At 54.4% G+C, this 26,071-nt stretch overlaps 1 protein-coding gene across 7 annotated transcripts in view; it reads right to left on the minus strand.

Moving 5' to 3' along the window:
• Nucleotides 1–1,377: 1,377 nt before the first annotated feature.
• ECE1 (endothelin converting enzyme 1) overlaps nt 1,378–26,071 on the minus strand; it is a 99,914-nt gene continuing 75,220 nt past the window's right edge. For 5 of the 7 annotated variants that reach the window (XM_036347315.1, XM_036347310.1, XM_036347316.1 and 2 more), the window contains 12 exons: nt 25,397–25,588; nt 18,777–18,919; nt 17,056–17,170; nt 15,401–15,511; nt 14,377–14,475; nt 13,390–13,467; nt 11,607–11,710; nt 8,240–8,350; nt 7,544–7,611; nt 6,661–6,851; nt 4,589–4,684; nt 1,378–3,714 (listed from right to left, as the gene is read on the minus strand). In XM_036347315.1, the coding sequence (XP_036203208.1) occupies nt 3,538–3,714; nt 4,589–4,684; nt 6,661–6,851; nt 7,544–7,611; nt 8,240–8,350; nt 11,607–11,710; nt 13,390–13,467; nt 14,377–14,475; nt 15,401–15,511; nt 17,056–17,170; nt 18,777–18,919; nt 25,397–25,588 (1,485 nt within the window). In that variant the 3' untranslated portion in view covers nt 1,378–3,537. The remainder of the gene's footprint in view (nt 3,715–4,588; nt 4,685–6,660; nt 6,852–7,543; nt 7,612–8,239; nt 8,351–11,606; nt 11,711–13,389; nt 13,468–14,376; nt 14,476–15,400; nt 15,512–17,055; nt 17,171–18,776; nt 18,920–25,396; nt 25,589–26,071) is intronic. The other 2 variants (XM_036347311.1, XM_036347314.1) reach the window with 2 other exon arrangements.

Here is a 26,071-nt window from a genome sequence, read left to right on the forward strand (position 1 = left end):
CTGTAGATAGCTTTGGGTAGAAAAGCATTAAGTTTTGATGTTGTGAGATGTAGTAATCTTTCACATTTTTTCCTTTCATTTATGTTTTCTTAAAGACAGGTTTGCCTACTCATAGTTTTAACACGTTCTGTGATACAGGTTACAGTTATTCATATGGAAAATAATACAATAGTTAATAAATAACGCAAGAATTTCATGCACCCAAAACTGTAACCTACTTTTGCCTCACCCTGTATGTTATGAGACTTCTATGGTTTTCACATGGTTAGTTCCCTAGGATATGTGGAATTTATTGTTGTGAACTACGTGTGTGAGAACTGTGTGAGGGGGGCAGGATCTAGATTCTTTTTCTTTTCCCACGTGGATATCCTAACACCACTCATTTAATGGTTCTTCATTTCTCAGCTGATTCGAAGGGCTCCCTTGATCCTACACGAAGCCGCCCCCCCCCCCCCCGCCCCCGAGAATGGTTTCTGGTTCTCTGATCTCTGCCAGCTGTTCAATGTCTCTGTGCGCACGCCAGCTCCGGCTACATCGTTCCCTGCAGCCTTATGACAGTTTGAAAAGGCCGGCTCCCTCATGGTTCTTTCTCAAAATGGTCTCAGCTGGCCATGGCGCATTTTCTCTCCCAGGTGCATCAGCTTTTCGAGTCCCGTGAAAAATGAACTCAGAATGTTGGCCGAGAGGACATTGAAATGACAGATTAATTTGGGGGAATGACATCTTTTGTGGTATGGAGCCTTTCCGTCCATGATCGGGGTATTCTTCTGCATTTATTCAGCTTCTCTTTAATGTTCTCCAGTCAAGTCTTACAGTTTTCTTTGTAAAGGTCTCACCCATTTCTCAGTGGAGCAATTATTGAACCAAATTCTTTCACGTTTAGAACCTTCTCTCATCCCTCCCTCCTTCCGCGGCTCCTCCACCCGGACAGGGCCTCTGCGCCCCCTTTACCCACAGGCACTATGACAGGTCGCACACAGTTCCCAGTGGTTCTCAGGTTGCATCTTACAAGTGTTTCCAATTCCTAACTGCAGGGTAAACCCCTCAGGGCCAGGCCAGGGACATGCATGAGCTATGGGAAGGTCTATTGCTAACAAGGGAGGAGGAAGAGGAAGGGGTAGGAGGGGGGGCTCCATAGCAGGGAAGCGGAAGGAGCCCGTTCACTTGGTCTTTGGGAAACAGGAAAAAAAAAAATGCCGCCCTCTTGAACCTTCAGCCTGTGTGGCAGGATCCGAGGCTTCTGCTCCGGGAGGAGGTGCAGCTGGCCTTGATGACACTGCGGGCGGGGGGGGGGGGGGGGGGGGCAGGGTGCCCGTGCCCTCCCATAGCCCACAGATCACACGCCACCCTGAGAAGTCACACACTCAGTCACGTGGCCCACGGTACAAGTACTTTATTTCAATTACAATAGTGCCACACCAGAACTACAGTGGCACAAGACGTTAAGAATACAAAAACCAGATTCCCAGCCCAAACCCACGTCCGTGTACCTGCAGACAAGCCAGCCCAAGGGCTCCCTGGGCTTCAGGGCCAGGGCCTCCTCCCTGTGCCCTCCCCCGCCCCCTGCCACTCACAGTGCACCAGGGAGCAACGGGTGCAAATGACAGTCCCTCTGGCTGGACCCTCGGCTCTAGGACACCTGCTTCCGCCGGGAGGTCCCAGTCCTTGGTGCTGACAGACACTGGACTCACAGGGAAGGCTGGAGGGCAGGGGGGCACCAGGACTGGGACAGCCTGCTCTAGCTCCTGTCTGGCTCCCGGGCCTGCTGCTTGAGGGGCTAGAAACCAGCTCTGGGGCCGATCTGAAGGTGGGCGAGGCAGTGGCTGAGCTGTGGCTTCTGCTGGGCAAGGACGACCTGGCCTCCCGGGCCAGGCAAGTGCGTGGAAGAGCGGGGCCTGCCAGGCGGCCTGGGCTGTGGAGGTGGGAGAACCACGGGGGGCACTGGCTGCTCCTGCCTCCGTCACAGGCACTGCTTCCCCAGAGGGCCAGAGTGGGGCTCCCATGAGCTCCACCTGGGGGGCTTCTGAACTGTGGCCTCAGGGAGGGGACAATATTCCTGCTCCCCGACACCACAGGCCAGCCTGACCGGGTTGGGGGACCCCCCCCCCAGCCTCCCACGGCTGAAAGCATTTCCCAAGAAGGAGTCCAAATAGATACAAGGATTGTCTGGATTCAACCCAAGGGGCTGAGGGTATGACGGCGCTTGGGGCAAGTTCAGGGGTTCCTGTCCCGGACCCGGCACACTGACCTGTAGGCAGAGCTCAGTGCTGGTGTGAAGCAGCTCTGCGGGCACTGGGAGGAGGGGGTATGGCCTTGTGTTCCAGTCAGGACACTTGGGGGCTTCACTGAGGAGGCCAAGGGACCCTGGGGGTGAGGGCTGCCTCCTTGGGGTGCGCCCAGGGTCACAGCCTCCGATAAGGCACCAGAGAACAGAGGGCGGGGCTGTGGCCGGGAGCCAGGCCCAGCCGGTGGAGGACGGAGCTCAGGGTGGGTCTGGGGCCTGTGGGGAGGAAGGCTATTTCCTTTTCCTCCTCTGGGGTGGGGATGCTGGAGAGGCCACGGCCCCCAGGACAGACGGGGGTGGGGGGGTGGGGGGGCGACAAAAGAGGGACAAGAAGAGCACATCTGATGGGGGGCGGAGGGTCACAGAGGCCTGTGGTCCAGATCCAGGTGTTTGGGCACCGGACTGGGTTTGAGGGCCCTGCCCCGGCCTCATGCTGCTACAGCTGTCAGTCCCCTGCTGCGACTTGGGGATCAGACCTTCCTCGCTGGGGTTCCCGCTGTCGGGCTCTGGGGACAGATCAGGTACGCTAAGAGGGGTAGTGCTCATGAGCTGGGCCCCCCCGAGCTGGCCCCTTCCTGGCTGGCCCCCAGGCCTCTCCTCCCTACACCAGGCGATGGAGGCGGAAACCATATACTCCAAGGGCTGAAGACCTGCTCAAGGGCCCAGGGGTCGCTGCCCCGGCTCAGCCTTGCAGCCAGTGAGGCAGAGAGAGGGGTAGATCAGTGGGGCTTCCCTTGTCCACAGGTTATTTAGAAAAACAGAACATAATAAATATACCAAGCCTTTCCTTAAAAAAAAGAAAATGTGTTTTAGATGCATTATTTCCCTGAAGATTTCCAGTGTATTCCACAATGCTTAAAAAATAGTTTCCCCAAAAATATATATTTAAAGCATTTGACACAGTGGTATATCTGGTGCTGGATGTGGGCGTGGGGCTGTGCCCACTGCCCTTGTCAGCATGGGGCCCAGGCCTGGCGAGCCACCAGCCTGACACCCAAATGCCCTTCAGAGTTGGTGCAGGCGCTGCTGGGGTGACAGGGTCTCCGCAGGGGATCGAATCTCGGGTTATGCCGAGAACCCCCATCACAGGCCCAGTTCCGGCTGAAAACCCTCCAGTGCGGGGGCGGGGGCCTGGGCGGCCAGAGGGGCTGGTGGCACCCTAGGCACTGGACGGAGGGGGCAGCTGTGGGCTCCACCCTGCGGGCCATCCTCAGCCCCGCCCCGCTTCCGTCGTGGCTCGCTGTCTTCGCCCCTCACCAGACTTCACACTTGTGATGCGGGTTCATGGGTGAGCCCAGCGGGCAGTGGAAGTGTTCCGAGAACTCCTTGGAGTTGGAGACGGAGCCGATGACCCGGAAGCGGGAGGGGCTGTGGGGATCCGTGATGAGCCCCTCGTGGGTGCTCTCGGGCGTGCGGACGGAGCACCAGACCTTTGTGAGGGCAACAAGGGAGAGGCCGGGTCACTGCGGGGTCCGGAGGCGGCCGGACTGCTCCATGTACAACAGCAGAGCAATGAGCCCCCACCTGGTTCTAGGAGCCCCGGGGGTCAGCCAAGTGGCCGAGAAAGAAACAATGGACTGGTGTGTCCCCTGTGCCAGCATCCTCTACGGCAGTGCCTCCTGCTGTGCTCCTGTCCATGCCGGGCATCTGTGCTAGATTTCATCTGAACAGAGGATTCGGCCCCCAAACCATTTGGAAAACCTCGGATTGAGTCCACGTCACTCACTTCCCAGACAGAACAACTGCCTAATGGCCTGGCAGCTCTGAGTGCCAACGGAAGGCTCTACGCTGAGTGCCGGCTCCAGGACAACCGGGGGCATACTGAGTTTAAGAAACTTCTGGGGGTTAGAGAGTCACCAAAGGTCTTGTATGCATGCATATTAGCATAACCAGTGGACACAGACACTGGGGTCGTGGGGGCTTGCCCAGGGTGGGAATGGCTGGGCAGGGGTGGGGGTTGGGGGGGAGGCAGGGTGTCAATTGGGGGAAAAGGAGACATATGTAAAACTTTAGACAATAAAAAAAAAAAATTAAAAAAAAAAGAAATTTCTGGAACCCAGAACCAGAAGGACCCTTAGTGGTCACCTTGTCCTTTCTACCGGAGGCAGCAATGCCTTTGCTAGCACGCCTGGCCCGTCCCTCCTGAATCTCTCCCGTGAGAGGAAGCTCGCCTCTCACAGGGCAGCTGCCCCGGGGCGGTTCAGTGGACTGGGGGGTTCTCCATCGGGGGGGAGCTTGCCTTAGGCTCTCAGAGCCCCCGGAACGGTGAGATGCCCGCGTTTGGCTTTTTCCTAATGAACTCACCTGCGCGAACCCCAGGAAGAAGAGCTGGTCGTTGGTGAGCCCCAGGGTGGGCAGCGTCTGCTCGGGCCCATTCCGCTTCACCCAGTTCCGGTAGGCCTGGGAGGAGAGGACACAGTTCAGGCTCCCAGGACACGAGCAGGCAGGGCGGCAGCGGAGGGGCCAGCGCGGGAGATCTCGGAAGTTCTAGCCGACAGCTGGTTTCTGGGCTCTGGCGTCAGCTCTGACGGCCCAGCTCAGCCTAGGGGTGCCGGTTCCTTTCCCTGCGCTCATTCTGAGACGAGCGCATCCAACCCCGTGGCTTTAAATACCATCTCCATGCCAAAGGCCCTCCAGTGCAGCCTTGGTATATTCAACGGACTCAGCTGGACCTCCAACATGCATCTCCAACTTAACACAGCACAGGCAGAAGGAAAGGGTACACACACACACACACACACACACACACACACACACACACGCACAAAGTGGTATTGAGGCCCAAACCCCAGAACTCCTCTGATTCTTCTTCCAACCAAAGCAAATACCCCAAATCTGACCACTTCTCACACTTCCCATTGCTCCATCCCATTTCGGGCCTGGACAACCTCACACAGCTTTCTAACTAGTCTCCCTGACTCAAACCAGTCCAATTCCAACCCTCCCCGCCCCGACACGGCAACGTAAGCCATCCTTATAAAACAGGGGTTGGCAGACTTTTTCTGTGAAGGGCCAGAGAGTGAACAGTTTCAGCTCAGGAGGGTGACTGGTCTCTGTTGCCACCCCTCAGTCCTGCCCCCGTGGCGTGAAAGCGGCCACAGACAACGTGGAGATGGATGGGCCTGGCCGCAGCCCCCCAATATTTACAAAACCCGGCTGAGGGCTGCGTGTGGCCAACAGTCTGTAGGTTTGCTGACCTCTGTTTTAGAGGATGAATTGGCCCATGTCATTCCTCTATTTAAAAACCAGGCAGCGAAACCCACGGTAACCAGAATAACACCCAAGCTCCTTGCTCTGGGCCCAGCTGCTCCTCCAACCTCACCTCCCCCACTCGGCCCTGCTCTCCCTCCACCCACCTCCTCTCCTGCCCTTGAACTTTCTCAGCTGTGTGTCCATCTTGTGGGCCCTGCACTCACTCTTCTTTCCCTGCCTCTTCCTCATCGTTTAGGCCTCAGTTCAAATGTCAGCTCCTGACCACGCTCCCCACTGTCCTTGATTACGGAGCTCTACTTGAAATGATCTTATTTGTTCCGGTGGGTATGGCCTTTCTGTCCCCTCCCTGTCCCACTAAAATTGTGACTTTATGAGAGCGGGACTCCTGTGTCTTGCCACAGAAACTCCAGTGTCCACAACAATCCACACGGTGGGGGAAGGCCTGCGATACCTAGTCACTGACCAGTGCACGTCACACAAGCCACCGAATGTTTCTGGGCTGTTTCCTCAACTGCAAAGTGGGGGCTGTGAGACCTACTTGTAAAGGTGTGGGGGTACATGGTAAGGCCTAAGTAAACGGCACCTCTTAGTATTTCTGTTCTTTCTACCTGGTGAGGAAGCGGTCGCTCTCTGATAAATGCCTCCTCCTTTTCTCCCATGGCCTGTTGTCTCTCCCACCCAATCAGCTTCCATTCCTGAACGACACTCTGGATCAGGCCCTGTCCCAGCTGTCACGTGTCACACCCCACGGACACAGGGTTCAGCCAAGCACCCCGAGGCTCAGAGGTCAGGCGACTTACTCCAGAACCAGGACTCAGTCCGGATCTGGCTCTATGGCCAGGGTCCCTGCCCTTCCTTCTGGGCCTGCTGCTGCCTGAATTAGTGGCGGCCACCCCTGCATAGGAAATAGGCAGGACTTCGGCGGGTCCAGCCAAGCCCTTTCCTGACTCTCTCTGTCGGGCTGGACTCAAGAGCAGAAACCCTAACATGTGCCCAGCTCTGTGCCAGGTGCCTTCACAGACACCCTCTCCATGAGTCCTCACCACACCTATTTCACAGATGAGGGAATGGAGGCTCACAGGGCCACTACAGCTGGCCCCAGCTCGTCTGCAATGACCCAGACCTGGGCAGCCCAGGCTGTGTGTGGGGAGCGGCCCTCTTACCCGATAGGCTGCCTTGAGGCCCCCGTTATCTGCGATGTTCTCCCCGAGGGTGTGCCGGCCGTTCACCGGCTCCCCATTCACGCTGTAGTTGCCGTACTGCTGCACCATGCACTCGGTCTGCCGCTTGAAAGCCTCCACAGACGAGTTCTTCCACCAGGGCCGGAGGTTCCCGTCCTTGTCATACTCCCGTCCTGCAGGGGTGGAGGGAAGCGCCAGGTCAAGGGGAGGAGGCGGCGGACTGGGACCTGTTGCTGCTGCTGCACCTCTCCTCCCATCTGCCACCCTGAGCTGGGGAGATGTGCCGCTGAGCCTAAAGAGCTGGGCGAATGAACCAATCCGGGTGGGGGCGGGGGATGGAGGAAGGTGATCCAGGCAAAGGACGAGCATGTCCAAAGTTTCAGTGGACTCGCTGTCAAGGCTGCTGAGGGCCTCTGACCCTGAGCCACAGCCCCCGAGGCCCTGCCTCCTCCTTCTTGGCCTTGGGGTCCCCCAGGCAAGAGGCAATGAGGAGGATTCTGAATGTTAGTTGGTGAGGAGGGAAACCTCAACTCCTTTGGCTGTGGTCTGACCAGAGAAGTCTCTGGAACAGTGGACAAGTGTACGCTCCCACTCACTACCCACCCCCGAGGACCGGACACCTTCCAGGAGCAGGGTGCTCCACGGTGCGCCTGACAGGTCCTCACAGTCACCATCATGCCCATTTTACAGACAAGGAAACAGAGGCCCGGAGAAACGATGGGACTCGCTACAGTTCATGCAATCGGCAGGAGGATTTGAAGCCAGCTCCTCTGTCTCACAGCTAAGTAAGACCCTTAGAAGTGAAGGAAGCAAAAGCAGAATCAGTGGGGCCAGGAAGCTGAAGGGAACCCCAAGGAACTCATACCTTGATCATCAAAAGCATGAGTCAGCTCGTGGCCCACGACGACACCGATGCCGCCAAAATTTAAGGCCCTGGAGGGGAGGACACGAAGGTGAGAGTGATGCCACGGGGGCGGGGGTGGGGGGGGGGGCGTGGATCACTGCTTCCCAGGCCTGGAGACACAGCAGAGGCCCACAGTGCTCTGCGGGGACATGGCCGCAGCCTGAGCCTGATGCCAGTCAGAAGCTGGGTGTGTCGGGTGTGGCCAGCCTGTGCCCACTGGGTGCCAAGCACTGGGCTAGATGCTCCGCAGAACTGCGCTGTCCTCTTTGGTCATCGCCAAAGAGTTAGGCGTGAGTAACCGACTCTATAGATGAGCTAACCAAGGCCTGGAACGGTGCGACCACTTTGCCCAAGGGCCACCTGGTCGGCAAAGCGAAGCCCGAGGGACCTTTCTGAGACAGCACCCTCAGCTTCCCAGCCCCGGCTGTGACTGCCCTAAAACACCATTAGAGGCACATCCCCCCGAGTTCCCGCTGTGCAGGGGCTTCCAGAACCAGGAGACCCTGGAGGGAGGCCCAGGGAGTGGGTATGTTCTCTCTGAAACTTCTCTGAATGTCCCAAGCTCCCTGGTGAGTGGGGCAAAGGGTGCTCAGTGAGACCGGTTTGATTGTGTGGTCAGCTGTGGGCCACGGGGCTGAGCTGGAGCATCGTCCGTACATGGGTGAAGAGCGGGTGTAGAACGGGGCCTGCAGGATTCCGGCCGGAAACACAATCTCGTTCTTGGTGGGTGAGTAGTAAGCATTCACCATGGGAGGGGTCATGCTCCACCTGCAAGCAACATGCATATGAAAAGTCAGGACAGCCTGGGGGAGGGCACGGGGTGGGGGGGGGGCAGCCCACCTGGAGGATATCAAGAGCCGTGAAAATGTGGATTCCCTTGACCCCAGACCCAAGCGCACACAAGTACAGGGACATCCACAGCAACACTGGTTTTGAGAGGGAAACCAGAAAACACCTAAATGTCTATAAATAAGGGATCGGCTAAATCTAACATCACACCACAATGCAACACCGAGGCTCTTACAAAGAATATGAGCCTGGCCGGTGTGGCTCAGTGGTTGAGCATTACCTATGAACCAGAAGGTCACAGTTCCATTCCTGATCAGGGCACATGCCTGGGTTGCGGGCTCGAACCCCAGTGTGGGATGTGCAGGAGGCAGCCGATCAGTGAGTCTCTCATCATTGATGTTTCTATCTCCCTTTCCCTCTCCCTTCCTCTCTAAAGTTAATAAAAAATATATTTTTTTAAAAAACATCTTCTCTAGCTGGTTTGGCTCAGTGGATAGAGCATTGGCCCGTGGACTGAAGGGTCCCAGGTTCGGTTCTGGCCAAGGGCATGTACCTTGGTTGTGGGCACATCCCTGGTGGGAGGTGTGCGGGAGGCAGCTGATCGATGTTTCTCTCTCACAGATGTTTCTGACTCTCTATCCCTTTCCCTTCCTCTCTGTAAAAAAATCAATAAAAAAAAAGGGAAAAAAAAGAACATCGTTAGTGATGTAGCCACATCAATTTAATTAAAGCCAGACCCTTGAGTACGAGACCTTCAGTACTATGTGACCACATCTGTACCCGAGAGGACAACTGACAAACTGACATTTCAGACGTGGGTACTTGGCAGACGTTTTCTTGAAACTGAATAAAATGAGCTTGTCACCTTGAGGAAAATAACTGACACCATTTGACGCCAACAATAAAAATTCAAGGTTAAAATATAACTAGATGTTTCAAGCAAAAATTAAAATCCTAGAAAGCTTGTCTCAGTCAGCTTCCCGACCTTTAAAGGCTTTTCTCGGCAGCTCAGTGGTGTTACTATCAGATGTGGGTTTTTTTGGATATTGTGTCATCAAAGTCACTATTTGGAAGATATATGAAACCCAGCGAGTCACTGTTTTCCAAACGACCAATGTGTGATGTTAAAAATCACGGGTGGGTAAAAGATGGATCAAAGTGCCAGACAGACGGATGGCTTTTAGTATAATGAAGTCTGAAAAGTTCATGGAGATAGTTTCTGATTCCACAGGGCAATTAGCCTTTAAGAAATTACCACTTCATGAATCTTGGTTTAATGTCAATAAAGAATGTGCCCTCGTATGAGGAAAGACTATTACAATACCCCCTTTCCAACTACATATCTGTGTGAGACTAGATTTGCTTTATATAGTTCAAAAAACAATGCACTGTAATAGGTTGAATATAATATAGAGTTAGATTGCATAACCAGATTGTATGTAATAAAGAAACAGATATGAGAATCCAGATGTCTATGATTAAGCCAGAGACATTAAGAAATCTGAAAGAGTAAAACAATACCTCTTTTTTCCTCCTTACACTTATAAAAGTTTCCCCCCCCCATAAAATGTGCATAAAAACTGATGTAACTTTTATAAAAAAGCTCTCTGGGTCCAATAGTTTTGTAAAAGAGTGTAGCAGGGACCCCGACGGTATCTGGTACTGAAACATTCGGGCCCTGGGTGATGTTTCTGGTGTGGAGGGGAGGGGACCATGAGGAGCAGAGCGAGACAGGAAGGACTTTCTCTCTAAGGGCCTAGAGCAGCCGTGGGCAAACTACGACCCGCGGGCCAGATCTGCCCGTTTGAAATGAATAAAACTAAAAAAAAAAAAAAAAAAAGACCGTACCCTTTTACGTAATGATGTTTACTTTGAATTTATATTAGTTCACACAAACACTCCATCCATGCTTTTGTTCCGGCCCTCCGGTCCAATTTAAGAACCCATTGTGGCCCTCGAGTCAGAAAGTTTGCCCACCCCTGGTCTAGATGGTCACTCTGTCTCTCCAGGGGAGCCCCACGGAGATGTGTTAAGGGGCACCCCATGAAAGGAGACTGAGAACCTGAAAACATCGTATTTGTATTAAAATAATCATGAATACATAAGTGGGGTAGGAAATGACACTTCAGTGAAAAATTGTAGCCTAATTATAACAGACCAGATAAATTCAAGACCCTGTGGCAGTACCTGTGCCGTATTCTGGAGAGAAAAGACTGCCTTCTTGTGCATTTTAGAGGCACCCTGGTTGTAGAAGGGAAACTTAGAAGAGACAGATGCTCAAAGCCCTGCTGTCCACGAGGGGGCACCAGAGGCACAGCGAGGTTGCTTTTGCCTCCTGGTAAGCTTTATTCTGCAAAATGTGTTAGGCATAGGGGGAGATTAGTCTGAGAACTAGTACTGGGCTGACTGCATCTGAGTTTTCTGGGGAGACTATTAAAACAACAACAGATATCGGGTCTCACTCCGGGTGACGGTGGTTTAAGAACGTCTGGGGGACAGGCCAGAAAGCTATCTTTTATTTTATTCTTTTACTTTTTAATGTTTTAAGAGAGAAATAGAAGGGAGAGAAGAAGTAGGGGGTGGGGGCATCAATATGTGAGACACATCAATTGGTTCACTCCTGCATGCACCCTAACCAGGGCCAGGGATTGAACCTGCAACTGAGGTATGTGCCCTTGACCGGGAATCGAACCCGCAACCCTTTGGTCCATGAGCCGATGCTCTAACCGGCCAGGGCAGAAACCTGCCTTTAAAAAAAAAAACTCCCCAGAGACTCCTGATGTGCAGTAAGGTTTGGGACCCACAGCTGTGGGGGGCCTATGTGGAACCTTCCCCAGCCTCTGGGGAACTGCCCTGGGATCCACCGCTCCTGCTGGGGGGGAATTGGAGGAAACTAGCCCTAGCAGAGGGCCTCCTCTGTGCGACCCCCGCAGAGGTCCTCACACTCGGTGGTCACACCAGCTCCGAGTGCAGAAGTGGTGCTGGGATGTGATGCCAGGGCTGCTCCACTCGAGGCCGGGCTACTCTGCCAACAGCCTGGCGCCGGGGCACACAGACCGGCCGACCCCAGCTCCTGCCTCGGAACACTTCCTTCATCCTTGGGCTCCTCGTCCGGAAAGTGGATGAGGGCCCTTAGGACAGTTATATCGGCACCTGGTCCACAAAGGTGAGCTCAGCCCAGAGCACCCCACGTGCCGGGAGCCGGGAGCCAGCACCTCCCCGAGGCCGGACTCACTGGTCTCTGTTGGGAGCTTTCCTGAGCTGGTCGGCAGTGACCCTCCAGGAGAAGTTGGAAAAGCGCATGGCGTTCTCGAAGTAGAGGTCCGGGACTGCTGTGTACTGGACGAGAGCAAAGCCACAGGATCAGAGAGGCCAGGCCCAGGCGCTCGGACCCTGGAGCCCAGACCTCTTCTGAAACCGAAGGAACAGAGCCCGCGAGGTTAAGGGGCTGGTCTGCAGGTCCGAAGCCAGAACGGGCCTCCCTCGGCCCTCCCCCTGCTGGGGCCTGGCACCCTCTCCCCACCAGGACACAGAGAGCTTGCCCAGGGCCCCTGACACCAGCAGACACCCCGCAGCGTCGCAGGCCCTGCAGCAGCGCGCTGTCCGGCAGAGCAGGCTGCGCTGACAGGCACGTCTGTGTCTGTGCTTTTCCTGTTAGACACAGGCCACATGTGGCCGCCGAGTGCTTCAGATGTGGCTAGGGTGGCTTTTAAAGTTAATCTAAACTTTTTTCCTTTTTAAATTTAATTTACTTTTAAGTAATGAGGCTTTGATGAATTAGCCATCTATGGCTAGTGGCCACCATACCGGACAGCAGAGATCTGATCAATCAGGCTAGATCCAGCTCGGAAGCGGCAGGCACAGGCATTGCTGGGCATCTTTCTCCGCCTCGGCCCGGCCTTCCTGATCCTTCCAGGCTGGGGTTCTCCCTCAGATCCTCGGCTTTCTAACTTTACAACGAGGATCTAGGGAAACGCTGGGCCCTGCGGCAGGCCTCCGTCCTCATGTCCAGGAGCCCCCGTCTCCTGTCCGGACGCGCTGGAGCACCTTCAGTTACCCTCAGGGAAAAAGGCTGCAAAAGGCACCTCGCATTCTCAGAGACGATCTCAATATCCTTGGGTTTTAAATACGACCGTGATGAGACGTTATTATAATTGCAAAAGTGCCTGAGTTTACGAATTTCAATCACAAAAGAATATAAAAATGGACCTTTCAGGGCAGAAGCACGATGCCCTGAAAGGAGCGATTTGTAAACGTTCTAACTACCAGGGACAGGCCAGCTACCTCCGTTGCCTAAATGAAGCTTCAGCATGCCTTTGAGATTTATGCTCCCTTTTTCCTGTTAGCATTTCAAGGGCCAAACCAGGGTCAGGTTTCTCTGGGAAGGTGGGCAGGGTCCCGGGACAGGAGGTAACTCTGGAGTAGGGAAGGGGGAGGCAGTATGAGGGGTTCACGCTGTACTCCTCTGATGTTTTAGGGGGTGTGCCAATGCTCTCTGCACCTTCTAGGGCAGTGGTCGGCAAACCGCGGCTCGCGAGCCACATGCGGCTCTTTGGCCCCTTGAGTGCGGCTCTTCCACAAAATACCGGCTTCTGTGCACGGGCCACTAAGTTTCAATCGCACTGTATGGCCTGTGCGTGGTATTTTGTGGAAGAGCCACACTCAAGGGGCCAAAGAGCCGCATGTGGCTCGCGAGCCGCGGATTGCCGACCACGGTTCTAGGGTGTGTCCTCCCACTGTCAGCGGGGCACGGGGCACTGTTCTGGCACTGACTGCGGGGCACTGGCTGCTGGTGGCTCCAGGGAAGGGGGCCTCGGGCTGGCCCAGGAGACCAAGGAGCAGGGAGCAGCTTCCTCGTGCCTGGCGCAGGCCCAAAGCCCACAGCTCACCATCTCAAGATGTCTTCACAATCCCGGTGCCTCCAGCGCCCCATCCGGACCCAGCCTGCCTCTCCCCTTCCCCAAATGGGGGCCCCGGGGGCAGCTGGGAATGCAAGGGGGCAGGCAGGAACCACTCACATCGTTGAACACTTTGTCGAGCTCCTTGGGGTCCATGATGAAGTTGGGGTAGCCTATCATGTTGTAGATGGCGTCCGCCTGGACGGGGAAGACACGGAGAATAGACAGTGAGTGCCCAGCCGTGCTCCGTGGGGGCCGGGCTCAGGTCCTGGGCCAAGGGGACACAGGGCCAGGCACCTCCCACCCCAGGGCTTCCTCGTCTCTTTCTGGAAAGACTCCTCTCCTGTCTAAATTCTACTTATCTCTTAGGTATCACTTAAACGTCACTTCTTATTTTTTATTTTTAAAAAATTTTTTAAAATATTTCTTTATTGATTTCAGAGAGGAAGGGAGAAGGAGAGAGAGAGATAGAAACATCAATGATGAGAGAGAATCACTGATCGGCTGCCTCCTGCACACCCCGCACTGGGGATCAAGCCCGCAACCCAGGCATGTGCCCTTAGCCGGAATTGAACCTGGGATCCTTCAGTCCGTAGGCTGATGCTCTATCCACTGAGCCAAACTGGCTAGGGCTATAATATATTTTTATTGATTTTAGAGAGGAAGTGAAAGGGAGAGAGAGATAGAAACATCAATGATGAGAGAGAATCACTGATCGGCTGCCTCCTGCACACCCCACACTGGGGATCGAGCCCGCAACCCAGGCATGTGCCCTTGGCTGGAACCGAACCTGGGACCCATCGGTCCGCAGGCTGACGTTCTATCCACTGAGCCAAGCCGGCTAGGGCTAAATGTCACTTCTTAAGGAAAGCCTTCCCTGGTCCTCACCCACCAACCACCTCAGGCCCTTCACCCTCCATTAGACACACGGCATCTCCCTGCACGGCTCCCTCGCACACTCAGCATGTCATTTCCATGCGGTCGTGAACGCCATCGCGTGCTCAGGCTGTCCCTCCATCCCGCCGGACTGTCCACCCGAGGGCGGGGCAGCGTCTGGATGTGGTCTCGCCTTCCCCCCACTCCCATCAAGCTCCTGGCGGGCCTCGCCTTCTCCTTGGCTGATTTCCGCGTGTCTTCATCCATCCACTTGAGGCTGCTCAGGCTCTCCTCAAACGCCTTCTTGATCTCCAGGATGATCTCGCTGGCCTGCGGAGACAGAGCTGGACCTGAAGGGCGGGCCGTGGATGGGTACCCACGAGGGAGGATGACGGCAGGCAAAGACGAAACTCTGGTCTTGGCTCAAAGCCTCAGGCTCTCCGGTGCTGGGCTAAGGGGGGAGAGTTTTAGCGATGTTCTGCCCAGGCTGGAGAGGAACGGGCATTTTCAAGGGCAATGTCACAGGCAGACCAGGCAGCGGAAGGGTCCGGACCAGGGGAAGGCGCAGTTTGCAGCAGGAAGAGCAGAGGGGCTGATGGCTGGTAGAACTGGACTCAGGTTCGGCACCAGACAGGCTACTTCATAGGGGTGAGTCTCCGCTGGCTAACCTTTGACTGCAGGTAACATCCATGTATTTAATATTAGTAATAGAAACGATACAGCAGCTACCTGTTATGGAAGCCTTACTTTGTGCCAGCTGCTCTTACACGTAGCATCTCATTAATCGCCCCTGTGGGATGCACACGTTACAGGGGAGGTGAGAACATGGTCCCAAGCCCCCCGGCCCAGGAACTGGTAAATCCAGGGTCGGATTTGGTGCCTTCACATGCTTAGCCACGATGCTCCTCTGCCCGTCCAGAACACACCTGTCACCCTCGGAGTAAGGAAAACGTCAACCCTCGGCCTAGAGCTGCTCTCCCAGCCTCAGGTCGCTGGCCCTTCAGACCCTTGGGAGTGGAGAGGGCGGGACCGGGTGAGGGTTAAACGAGATGACACAGCTAAACGGCCTGCACTCAAGAGCAGTAATGCTCACGAGGGACTCTCATGATTCAGGGCTTTAGGAGACGAGGCCTCGGAGTTAAGGCTGGAGCCCTGGGGAGGGAAGGTCCAGACCAGACCAGAGTGTGGCTGCCAAGCTCACGAGCAGCCATCGCCGGCGTGAAGCCACAGCCTGCGTCCGAGGGGAGGCACTTACTATGTTCTTGCTGTCCTCGGCGAAGGTCTCTTTCACAAACATGGGGCCCAGGGCGAAGCCCAAGTTGTTCTCTGTGTCACTCACGCACAGCTTCCAGCGAGGAAGGCAGGTCTGGAAACAGAGGGAGGGGTTACTGGACCCCGGCCTCCCTCCCAACCCCTGATCGTCTGGGAGGCAGCACCAGCTGGGGCCCCTGCTTCCTTCCAGAACTCCAGGGAGACCTTTTCAGACCCCGTAGGAGTTCTTTTAGACACTAAACCAAGAGGCCACAGAACGGCCCTCATCACGGCCATCTACTCTTTCCTGAATGCGGGCTCCGTGCACAGCACTTCGCAGGTGGTATTCCGTGTGGCCATCAGAATGACCTGGGCGGCAGGGGGGGGGCCCTGGCCAGGTGAGGAAACAGACTCAGCACAGAGGAGTCTCTGGTCTAGGGTCCCAGTGACCAGAACTCTGCCACGCCTGACCCCACACCCCACGCTCCCCCCTGCCCTACCTCCTGGGGGAGGATAGGAATCCTGGTGACAAAGAACCTTGGGAAGTTACCTTGTCAACCCTGAGTAGCAGGAGGACCTTCCCAGGAGGCCAGGACCCAGCCCCATTTAGAGCCCCCAGAGAAAGAACTGTCACAGCGACACTGCCAGACTCTGAAGCATCCCCTCGTCCTGGCCTCACCCTCAAGCCCAGTGGCCTGCAGGACGCCTGTGCCGTTGAGCCAGGCACCCGGCTGCAGCCTCACAGAGCACGGCTTGGGGAAAGCATGGCTCGGGAAGAAAGCACCGCGGCTAGTTTTGGCCCCACCCGCTCCCTTGCCCAGCAGCCCTCTGGGGACAGTCTGTATGATCTAAGTGGGGGCCCTGCTCCCATAAATCCGTCAGCTGCAGAGGAAGCCAAGTCCTCTCAACCCTGGACAACAGGTGGCAAAACCCACCCATGTCAGGGCAGCCTGCTTCATAACAGCCCTCAACTGAAAACCACCCACACTCCCACCCGCAGGCGGAGGGAAAACAAAACGTGGTGTTTTTATACAACAGCACACGACCTGGCAACAACAAGGACCAACTCCTGATACAGCACAGATGCACTTCACAGACACGCTGAGCAGAAGCCCGACACAAAGGGCACCTCGTGTATGATTCCGCTTCACCCTTCTACACCCACCTGGGGGTGCGGGGCGGGGCTACTGTGAAGGGGCACAGAGAACTGCTGGGTAAATGGGGCGGTAGTTACACGGGTGATTTCATTTGTCAAAACTCACTGAACTGTGTAATTCATACATTTCATTGCATGTAAGTAATACCTTCATTAAAGAAAAATATTTCTTTCAGGCCAGAAGTGAGAAAGGAAGGCAAAGGCACTCTAATCTTCTCTAAGTTTAGTCACCCAAGTTCTTTTACGCTTTCCCACCCAGGTGCCTACCTGGACATCTTCCCTCTCCCCCATCCCCACCCAGCCTTCCCCGGGGGGAAGGCCTCCTGTGTGCTCAGGGACACCTGGGCAGGCCTCTTCAGTGGTCTTTATTCTCTGCCTCTGTCCACCTCCCTCATGAGTTCCATGCCCCTGGAGGGTACCGTGGTCATGCCAACCCCCAACCTGAGGCCTGGCGCATAGTAGGTACTCAACCCGTGTTTGGGGGTGCATAGTAACAGGCTCACCTTCTTGGTTCCATATATGATTTCCATTAACTTCTCGTCAGCATCCTGAAAGCGCTGATCAAGGAAGCCAGTTGTCTTCCGCACCAGGGTCCAGATCATGTAGTTGTTCAGCAGGCTGGGGCCAGAGGAGACAAGACATGCTCAGAAGCGCCCAGGGATGGAAATGTTGCAGCACTCCCCCCACTGACCTCTAGGGTGCGCTCACACCCAACATTCTGATCCCACGTGCTCTTCCCACGCCCCCGTCTGTTTGTCAGGTAATGAATGCTCTCTAAGCACATGGACTGTCACTTCCAGGGCAGAGCCTCGGTCTGAAAGGCCCTCAGTGCCTAGTGCAGTGATGGCGAACCTTTTGAGCTCGGCGTGTCAGCATTTTGAAAAACCCTAACTGAACTCTGGTGCCGTGTCACATATAGAAATATTTTGATATTTGCAACCATAGTAAAACAAAGACTTACATTTTTGATATTTATTTTATATATTTAAATGCCATTTAACAAAGAAAAATCAACCAAAATAATGAGTTCGCGTGTCACCTCTGACACGCGTGTCATAGGTTCGCCATCACTGGCCTAGTGCATTAATCTGTACACCACAAGTGCTCAATAAGTGCTGTGAGCCTCAAACTGGAACCAGCAGGGGAAGGGGTGAGTAAATAGCCATCAGTTTTCTCAGTGGAATACTATGTAGCCATGAAAAAGGAGGTCTGCAGAGGGTTTGGGATGACATGGATAAAATGCTTATGATAAAAGTCAAGGGAGCCCTAACCGGTTTGGCTCAGTGGATAGGGCGTTGGCCTGCGGACTGAAGGGTCCCAGGTTTGATTCCGGTCAAGGGCATGTACCTTGGTTGTGGGCACATCCCCAGTAGGGAGTGTGCAGGAGGCAGCTGATCGATGTTTCTAACTCTCTAACCCTCTCCCTTCCTCTCTGTAAAAATCAATAAAATGTATTTAAAAAAAAAAAGTCAAGGGAGGCCCTGGTTGGGTAGCTCAGTCAGTTAGAGCGTCATCCCCATACGCCAAGGTTGCAGGTTTGATCCCGGTCAGGGCACATACAAGAATCAATCAATGAATGCATAAATAAGTGGAACAACAAACTGATGCTCCCCCTCCTCCAAAAAATCAATTAAAAACTAGTCCAGGGAAAAGCAGACCATACCTCGAGTCACAATGACGGGGAAAAAGGGATGTGCATTAGAAACCCCTCTCTGCCCTTCTCTCACATACATGCTTTCTCTCTCCAATGTGCACACCCACAAACACACACATACCATAAGATCTACATTTGTATTTTAGGTGGTAAATATAATGTTATTCTGTAGCTTTCAAAAATTTCTACAACAAAACTTTAAAATTTAAGAAAACATCATAAATGCTAATACGAGCTAACCTTTCCTGGGCCCATTTCGCATCCAGGCACTATACGAAAACGCGGCACATGGGTTATCTCACTCAAGTCTCACCACAACCCCACAGGGTAGGTGCCACTTGTACCCCCATTTTATGGATTCGGAAAATGAACCCGAGAAAGGGTAAGAAACGTGCTCGAGGCTACAAAGCTGGCAGGTGGGGAGCTGGGATTTGAACCTGCGTTCATAACCATGGTGCCCTGCTGCCTCTCATAAGACCAACGCCAGGGCCCACTTTCCTGAGTCAGTCTGTCATCGCCCGGCCATGCTGCCTGAGAAGAGGCCCGTCCCAGGCCGCCCAGTGCCCTCACCACTTGTCAGTGTTGTTGATGAGGGCGGAGACCTGGCTGAGGTACTCCTTGTCGTAGACCACGATAGGCTCAGACGCATTGATCTCCACAGGGGAGAAGATGGCGTTGAGGAAGGGCAGCCAGTTGATGGCGGGCGCCAAGGCCTGGAAGAGAAGAGAACAGCGTGATGCAGAGCCCAGGTCTCCAGAGCGTGTCATGGTGCCTCCATCCTCGGACAAAGCAGAGAGCTGGGTGCTGTCCCACAATGCACTGGGCAGATGTCAAACGAAGGCTGCCTGGCTTTCATCAGAGATGCTGCACGTAGAATTCTTTTTTAAAAAATATCCTCACGTGATATTTTATTGACTGACCTCTCTGAAACATGTTAGAACTCATATGGCTAGTTGCTCAACGTGACAAATTCCTAACCAAAAAGATTTTAATGTAGGAAATGAACATGTGGACATTACATTCAGGTGGCCAAGTTCAAGAGGAACATCAACTAGTGTATTTCTGGGTTAATGGAAAACAACAGCGTGACAGTCACGCTCAACACCTTGGTTAAGTAAAGAGAGAAATGCGCAGGGGTGTCAAAGAGGCATGTACCCCAAAATTGAACGTGATGTGGAACTAGAATGGGATAGAGGAGACTCAGCAGCAGCAGCAAGAAGCTACTGTTGCCCTAGCCGGCTTGGCTCAGTGGATAGAGCATCAGCCTGCGGACTGAAGACTCCCAGGTTCGATTCCGGCCAAGGGCACATGCCTGGGTTGTGGGCTCGATCCCTAGTAGGGGGTGTGCAGGAGGCAGCCAATCAATGATTCTCTCTCATCACTGATGTTTCTATCTCTCTCTCCGTCTCCCTTCCTCTCTGAAATCAATAAAGAAATATATATATATTTTTAAAAAAGAAGCTACTGTTGACCAAGCCCCTCCCATGCCAGGTGCCATGCCAATCACTCACACATCTCCCAACTGGTCCTCATGACAAGCCTAGGAGGCAGGTACTGTTATCCCCAGTGTATTGATGAGGAGACTGAGCTCCGACGGGACTTAATGGGTAAATGTGTAGAATCTGGAACCCAAGTGCCTAGGTTCGTACTCCAGCTCTTACTTATGAGCTGTGTGACCCTGAGAAAGATGAGGAACCTCTCTGTGCCTTGGGAATCTGGAAAGTGGGGATCATCATCATAACAGAACATACGTCATAGGGTTAGTGTGAAGATTACATGAGTTAATACTGTCTGTTAGACTCAACATATCGAACACCGATTGTATTCTGACTGGCCTTCTATACAACTGGTAAAGTCAGGAATGACAGCCGTGCCCCGGCCGGTGTGGCTCAGTGGATGGAGCATCGGCCCAAGCACCAAAGGGTCTCGGGTTCAATACCCGGTCAAGGGCATGTACCTGAGCTGCAGGATCTACCTCTGGCCCCGGTCAGGGCGTGTGCAGAAGGCAACCAATCAATGTGTCTCTCTCACAATGATGCTTCTCTCTCTCTCCCCGTCCCTTTCAATTTTTCTAAAATAAAAAATCATGTGTAGAATGATAACCTTCAGCAACAAAGGAAAAGCCCTTCGCTCAGCTGATGCGCCACAGGAAGCCCGGCAGCTCTATTTTAAGATAATTTAAATTGAGCACCTGCCCAGGGGCTCCCTCCCCACAGAGGCACAGCCAGCTCTGTGCAACTCAGCTCTTGGCAGGCCGCACTTGCTCCTGGCCCACCGTGCGCCCCGCTACCACGCTCAGAGCTCCCGTTCATTGCAGGGTCTCTGTCCTCAGCCAGCATTTCCGCTTCCCCCCAGGCAGCCTCCACCCAAGCTCTGTGATTTCTCCAGGTTCCAATGATTGTTTTGTGAGTGTTCTGATTACAAAGTTAACTCAACATTTAAAAAAAAAATTGTGGTAAAAATACACATCTAAAATGAACCCTCTTAACCTTTTTTTTTCAGTGTGCAGTTCAGTGGCATCGTTAGGCAACCATCACCACCACCCATCTTACAGAAATGAAACTCGGTACCTATTAAACAGTAACTTCTCCCAGCTCCTCCTCCGGCCGCTGGGAGCCACCACTCCACCTTCCGTCTTTATGCATCTGACTGACTGCTCACGTAAGCGGAGTCACACAGTATTTGACCTTGTGTGACGGACTTACTTCACTTAGTACTGCCCTCAAGCCAAGCTGCACAACTTTTGAGCGGTCTGCTTTAGACCTGTTTTCCCACATGTCTTGTTATTTTTAGTTATCTTTTTGTCCTGTAACTTTACAGAATGCAACGTTTTTGGGGACTTCACGTGCTGTTTTACAGCAGAAGTGCCTGCATGTGTCAATCACCTACGTCCTAGGATGGTATCTGGACCTTAGCAAGAGCTCAACCAACGTTAGCCGTTGTAATCACTGCTCCAGGTCTCCCACGAGTGGGACTGGGCTCACTCAATTCCAAATTCCGTTTTGTTCCCTCGGAAAAGTGCAAAATGCAAGAGGTAGGAAGGTGAGAGAGGCATCCTAAATGGCCTTCGCATGAATCAATCATGTAAAATCTGCCCAGCAGGTGTGGCTCAATGGTTGAGCATTGACCTATGAACCAGGAGGTCAAGGTTCAATTCCCACTCAGGACACATGCCCAGGTTTCGGGCTTGATCCCCAGTAGGGGGTGTGCAGGAGGCAGCCAATCAATGATTCTCTCTCATCACTGATGTTTCTTTCTCTCCTTCTCTTTTCCTCACTGAAATTAGTAAAATATATATTTTTTAAAAAAGGTCTTCTTTTAAAAAATAATGTAAAATCAGTCTGTAACATCAGCTGAATCTATAACCTGTTGGAAAATACCTACGGAGCCCTCCGTGAGAGAGGCAGCCATGAAAACCCTCCATGTAACAGACACTGAGCGACAGTGACGCTCCTGAGGCCACAGGGTGAGCCAGTGACTGTGCAGGTCTAACACCGGGGTGTGCTCATGCGTCTGGTTTTAAAGGGCAGCTCAGCTGAGCTGCTGGGGAACAAGGACCTCAGAGGATGGAGGAGGGCGGCTCCCGCAGGCCAGGGCTTGACAACTGGCTCTCAGTGTGGCTTGTATTTCCACCGTGACCTCCTGCAGACTTCCCACAGAGCTGGGGAGAGCTGTGCCCTGCGGGCTCCTGCAAATGTCTGCCTGCCCCACAGCGAGACAGCGGGGAGAGCCCTGTGCTGGCCAGAGACCACCCCGTCTTTCTCTAAAATGGGGACAATCCCCACTCCCCCTCCAGGGTGGGCTGCTCTGTGCCTCTCGGGACAGCGTGCTCAACAAACCCGAGTTTCCTGTCTTCCCAGCTTGTTCGTCCTGCTCTCTGGTCCTGGCAGGAGCCCCTCGGGCAGGCAACCTCGGGGGCGTCCCCTTAACATTTGTGGCTGCAAAACCTGGAGGTGTTTAGGTGAGATGCTCAAAGAGGGCTCAACACTTAGAGCCACCTGTCTACACGACCTGCTGGCAAAGACCCCTGGGAAATTGGTCAAGTTTACAGAGCATGACTGTGTACACGATAACACAAGCTTCACAGACGGCAGGCGACTGGGACTCTCCGATCAGGGCACAGCCATCAGGAGATACACCTCTACCTGCTTAACACAGACCTGGCCCTTCAGGGCACAGGTGCTCTGTGCAGGCCAATTCCCACAACTCTGCGGTAGGGTGTGCGTTGAATACCAGGATTTCCACATTTCCAGCCTCTATTCCTGTAGAGAACGCCTAACTTGAACATGTGTGCCTAGATCTGTCTCTAAGGAGATGGCTGCTTTAACCAACGAGGACACTCCACTTGTGACACAAATCCTTTGGGGCCCACCGATGAGCTCTATTTTCCATACCCGCAGCCAAAGAGTACTGCCGGTCAGGTCACCGACCAACCGGCTCAAGTAGGCTTGCAAAGAGAGAGAGAAAAGCAAGATGCTATCAGGCTTTGTCTCAGCTGGAGGATTTAAAGGGGATGGGGCTCGTTCCCAAACACCTTTTGGTGTGGAAGGTCCTGGAAAAGAATGGGAGGGTCCTCAGGCTCCCAGAGAAGCGACAGGAGGATGTCAGATACAGCGCTCTGAATTCAGGCTCTGCTGGGGGCGAGTCTGGGACCAGTGCACTCGGCGGGGCCAGCCCCACACTGTGAGGGCCGGAGTGCCTGCCCCGTCACCAGGAGGATGGGAAGGAAACCAGTTTCCAGTAGCCAGCAAACAAGGCATTCTCTACCCAAGGGTGGAATGAATCAAATGAGTTCAGCGCTGAAGACGTGGCTGGGATCACCCGTAACAAAGGATAATACTAATCATGATGACGAAGATCTATCTGAATTGCACGTATCGGTTTACAAAGTGACATCTCATCCCTTGCTTCATCGCACCCTCTCGCAACCCCGTGGGCAGGCCAGGCAGAAACTCTTATCCGGGAGACAGGTGTCAGGGGCCCGGGGCGGCTTTAAATGTAATTCTTTCTTTATATATATATATATATATATTTATTGATTTTTTACAGAGAGGAAGGGAGAGGGATAGAGAGTTAGAAACATCGATCAGCTGCCTCCTGCACATTCCCCACTGGGGATGTGCCCGCAACCGAGGTACATGCTCTTGACCGGAATCGAACCTGGGACCCTTGAGTCCGCAGGCCGACGCTCTATCCACTGAGCCAAACCGGTCAGGGCGAAACGTAATTATTTCTTATGTCCATGAGCCCACTTCCTCTGAGAGACACCACACAGGTTTCAGCCTGTTCCCTAAGGGGCCTGTCACTTCCAGCTGCCAGGGCAGGGGCTGCCACTCCTTTGTCTCCCTGGCACACAGCAGGGGTGAATGAATGAGCAAAGCCCCATTTTACAAGAAAGGAAGCCAAGGCTCAAAGAAGGGGTGTGTGACTTGCCCAAGGTCACACAGCTCATGGAGGGCTGGGCCAGAGCAGTCTTCTGACCCCGCCCAGGGCTCACACCACTCCAGGCTGCGGCCTCTGCCAGTCCTCCCCAGGGGAAAGCTATGCAGCTGGGAGGGAGGAAGAGCAGAATGAGAGCAACGGTGATAGGATGCCTGGGGGTAGAACCTGAGAGCCAGGCTGGGGCTGATGTGCCCAGGGCTACTGTGCCTTCCCTGCCGCTCCTGGTGTAGTCAGTTGGCATTGTGGCCATCGGGGGTGGGGGTGGGGGCTAAGGCCCCCCTTGAGCTGAGAACTGGGCAGCTTGTGCAAACCAAATTATGGTGCATAAACAGCACCTCCCTCGACCTGGCCTCAGAGCGGAAAAACAGTGCCAGATGGCACCCATCACAGGCTGTTGATCTTCCTGACTTCCCCCCCACCGCCCCCGCCCCCAGCACCACTCACCCTGATGCCAGCTTCTCGGGGGACCTAGAGGGCAGCTGGCACCCAGGAGGCCAGGTCTGCCTCCACCTGGGCTATGCTCACCCACTCTCCAGGCTCACCTTCCCCGGCTTCGCCCTGCCCCTGCCCTAGTGCCCTGCTTCTTTTGCTCAAAGCACTTAGCGGTGAGTTTGGGGTTGTTTCCTTGTTGGTGGCCCCATGTACACCTGTCAAAGGGAGGGACGGAGGAGAAAGGGGCAGGGACCTCAGTGTTCTGCCAGAAAAGAGAGTAAATGAGCCGAACTCTAATGCATGGGCAGGACTTGGCTGGTCAGGGGGTAGAGAAGGGAGGAGACATTTTAGCCTGTCCCAGACATCCTCCCCAGAGAGAGCAAGGCCCAGCCAAGCATTCCTGGGTGATGGTAGAGAACAGGAAGATGGGTTGAGGCCACTCGGCTGGCTTCCTCTGTGACCCCGGGGGGTGTGGGGGGGTTGGGGTAAGGCTGGACACTAACACCCATGAACTGGAAAGAAGGAACTTGGCAAATTGTGACCTGCAAGTCCCAGGCAGCCACCAGGGGGCAGCCTTTCACAAGGCTGAGCTGTGGAGGGACCTTGCTTCTCAGATGGGTCATGCTCAGTACAGAGCCTCACAGTTCTGACCCTTAACCTGATTCCACCGGGGTCACCAGGGTCACCGGGATCACGGTCAGAAGCAGAGCTTCAGTTAGCCAAGCCTGTTTCCAATGCCAAGCTCCCCTGTCACGTAGGAGCCTCATGGCCTTCAACATGTCCCCTAACCTCCAGGCTTAAGAAAGGGTGTAGGGGCCCTAGCCGGTTTGGCTCAGTGGATAGAGTGCTAGCCTGGGAACTGAAGGGTCCCAGGTTCGATTCCGGCCAAGGGCACATGCCTGGGTTGTGGGCTTAATCCCCAGGAGGGGGCGTGCAGGAGGCAGCCAATCAATGATTCTCTCTTATCATCAATGTTTCTATCTCTCTCTGCCTCTCCCTTCCTCTGGAACAATGTGAGCTATTATCATGACCACAGCCTCCCTGGCAAATGCTCTAACCGAAAAGCAGCCTGGTGCAGGCAAGGGACTAGCTTTGGAGTCTCTAGCCGTGTGGCCTTCAGCTGGGAAGTCCACCTCTCGGAGCCTCCGTCAGTCTTTCCATCTGAGAAGTGGGTAGAACAACCAGCCCTGCTTCAGAGGGTTGTTCTGAGGGCCTGATGAAGTGGGTGTAAAACCCCGGCCCAGCGTCCTGAAGCCCCCGGCCCAGCGCCCAGCGTCCTGAAGCCCTGTGGCTGCCCCAGACGGCGCTCACGTTACCTGCAGCTCGGCTGCTGTCACCTTGTGGTAGATGAGCTCCTCGTCTCTGCGCTTCTCCTGGGGGATGGTGATGTTGGCCAGCATCGTCTCAAAGTCCAGGATCTGCTGCATCTGGGGGCGCACGGCGTCCTCGTCCCCTCCGCCCAGCAGCTTCCCCAGCTGGACCATGTAGTTCAGGTAACCCGTCAGCACCTGTGGGACCCCCGAGCCTGTCAGTGGCTGCCACCACTGCCCCTGGTGGCCCAGCGCAGGGAGGGAGGGGCTGGTGCTTTCCCCGGACACCCACCGGAAACAGCTTCTAGAATGAGTTTGGCAGTGCACCGCTTCACGGCTCACATGGCCCTGGGGACCAAGGCCCCAGGTCCCCAGGAGGGTGGGTCCCTGCTGTCCAGGTCCTCATTCCCTCCCGCATGCTCCTCCCAGAGAGCCGTCTTTCAGGGCCTGGAACTCACTTTTTCTGAACTGTCCTCTGTGGCCCCCCCACCCCCCATCTAAATTAGGTCCCCAGGTTACCTTCTCAGTTCACCTTCCTTATCACCATTTGTCATTATGCCTCTAATTGGTGGTTAATTAACATCTGCCTCCCCTACTAGACCTGAAGCCCCATGGGGCAGGGACCAAGGCGGCCTTGTTCACCACTATCTCCCCAGCATCAGGCATAGCAGGCACTTGCTC

This window comes from Myotis myotis, unplaced genomic scaffold (assembly GCF_014108235.1).
Source record: "Myotis myotis isolate mMyoMyo1 unplaced genomic scaffold, mMyoMyo1.p scaffold_m19_p_2, whole genome shotgun sequence".
In the NCBI taxonomy this organism is placed as follows: domain Eukaryota; kingdom Metazoa; phylum Chordata; class Mammalia; order Chiroptera; family Vespertilionidae; genus Myotis; species Myotis myotis.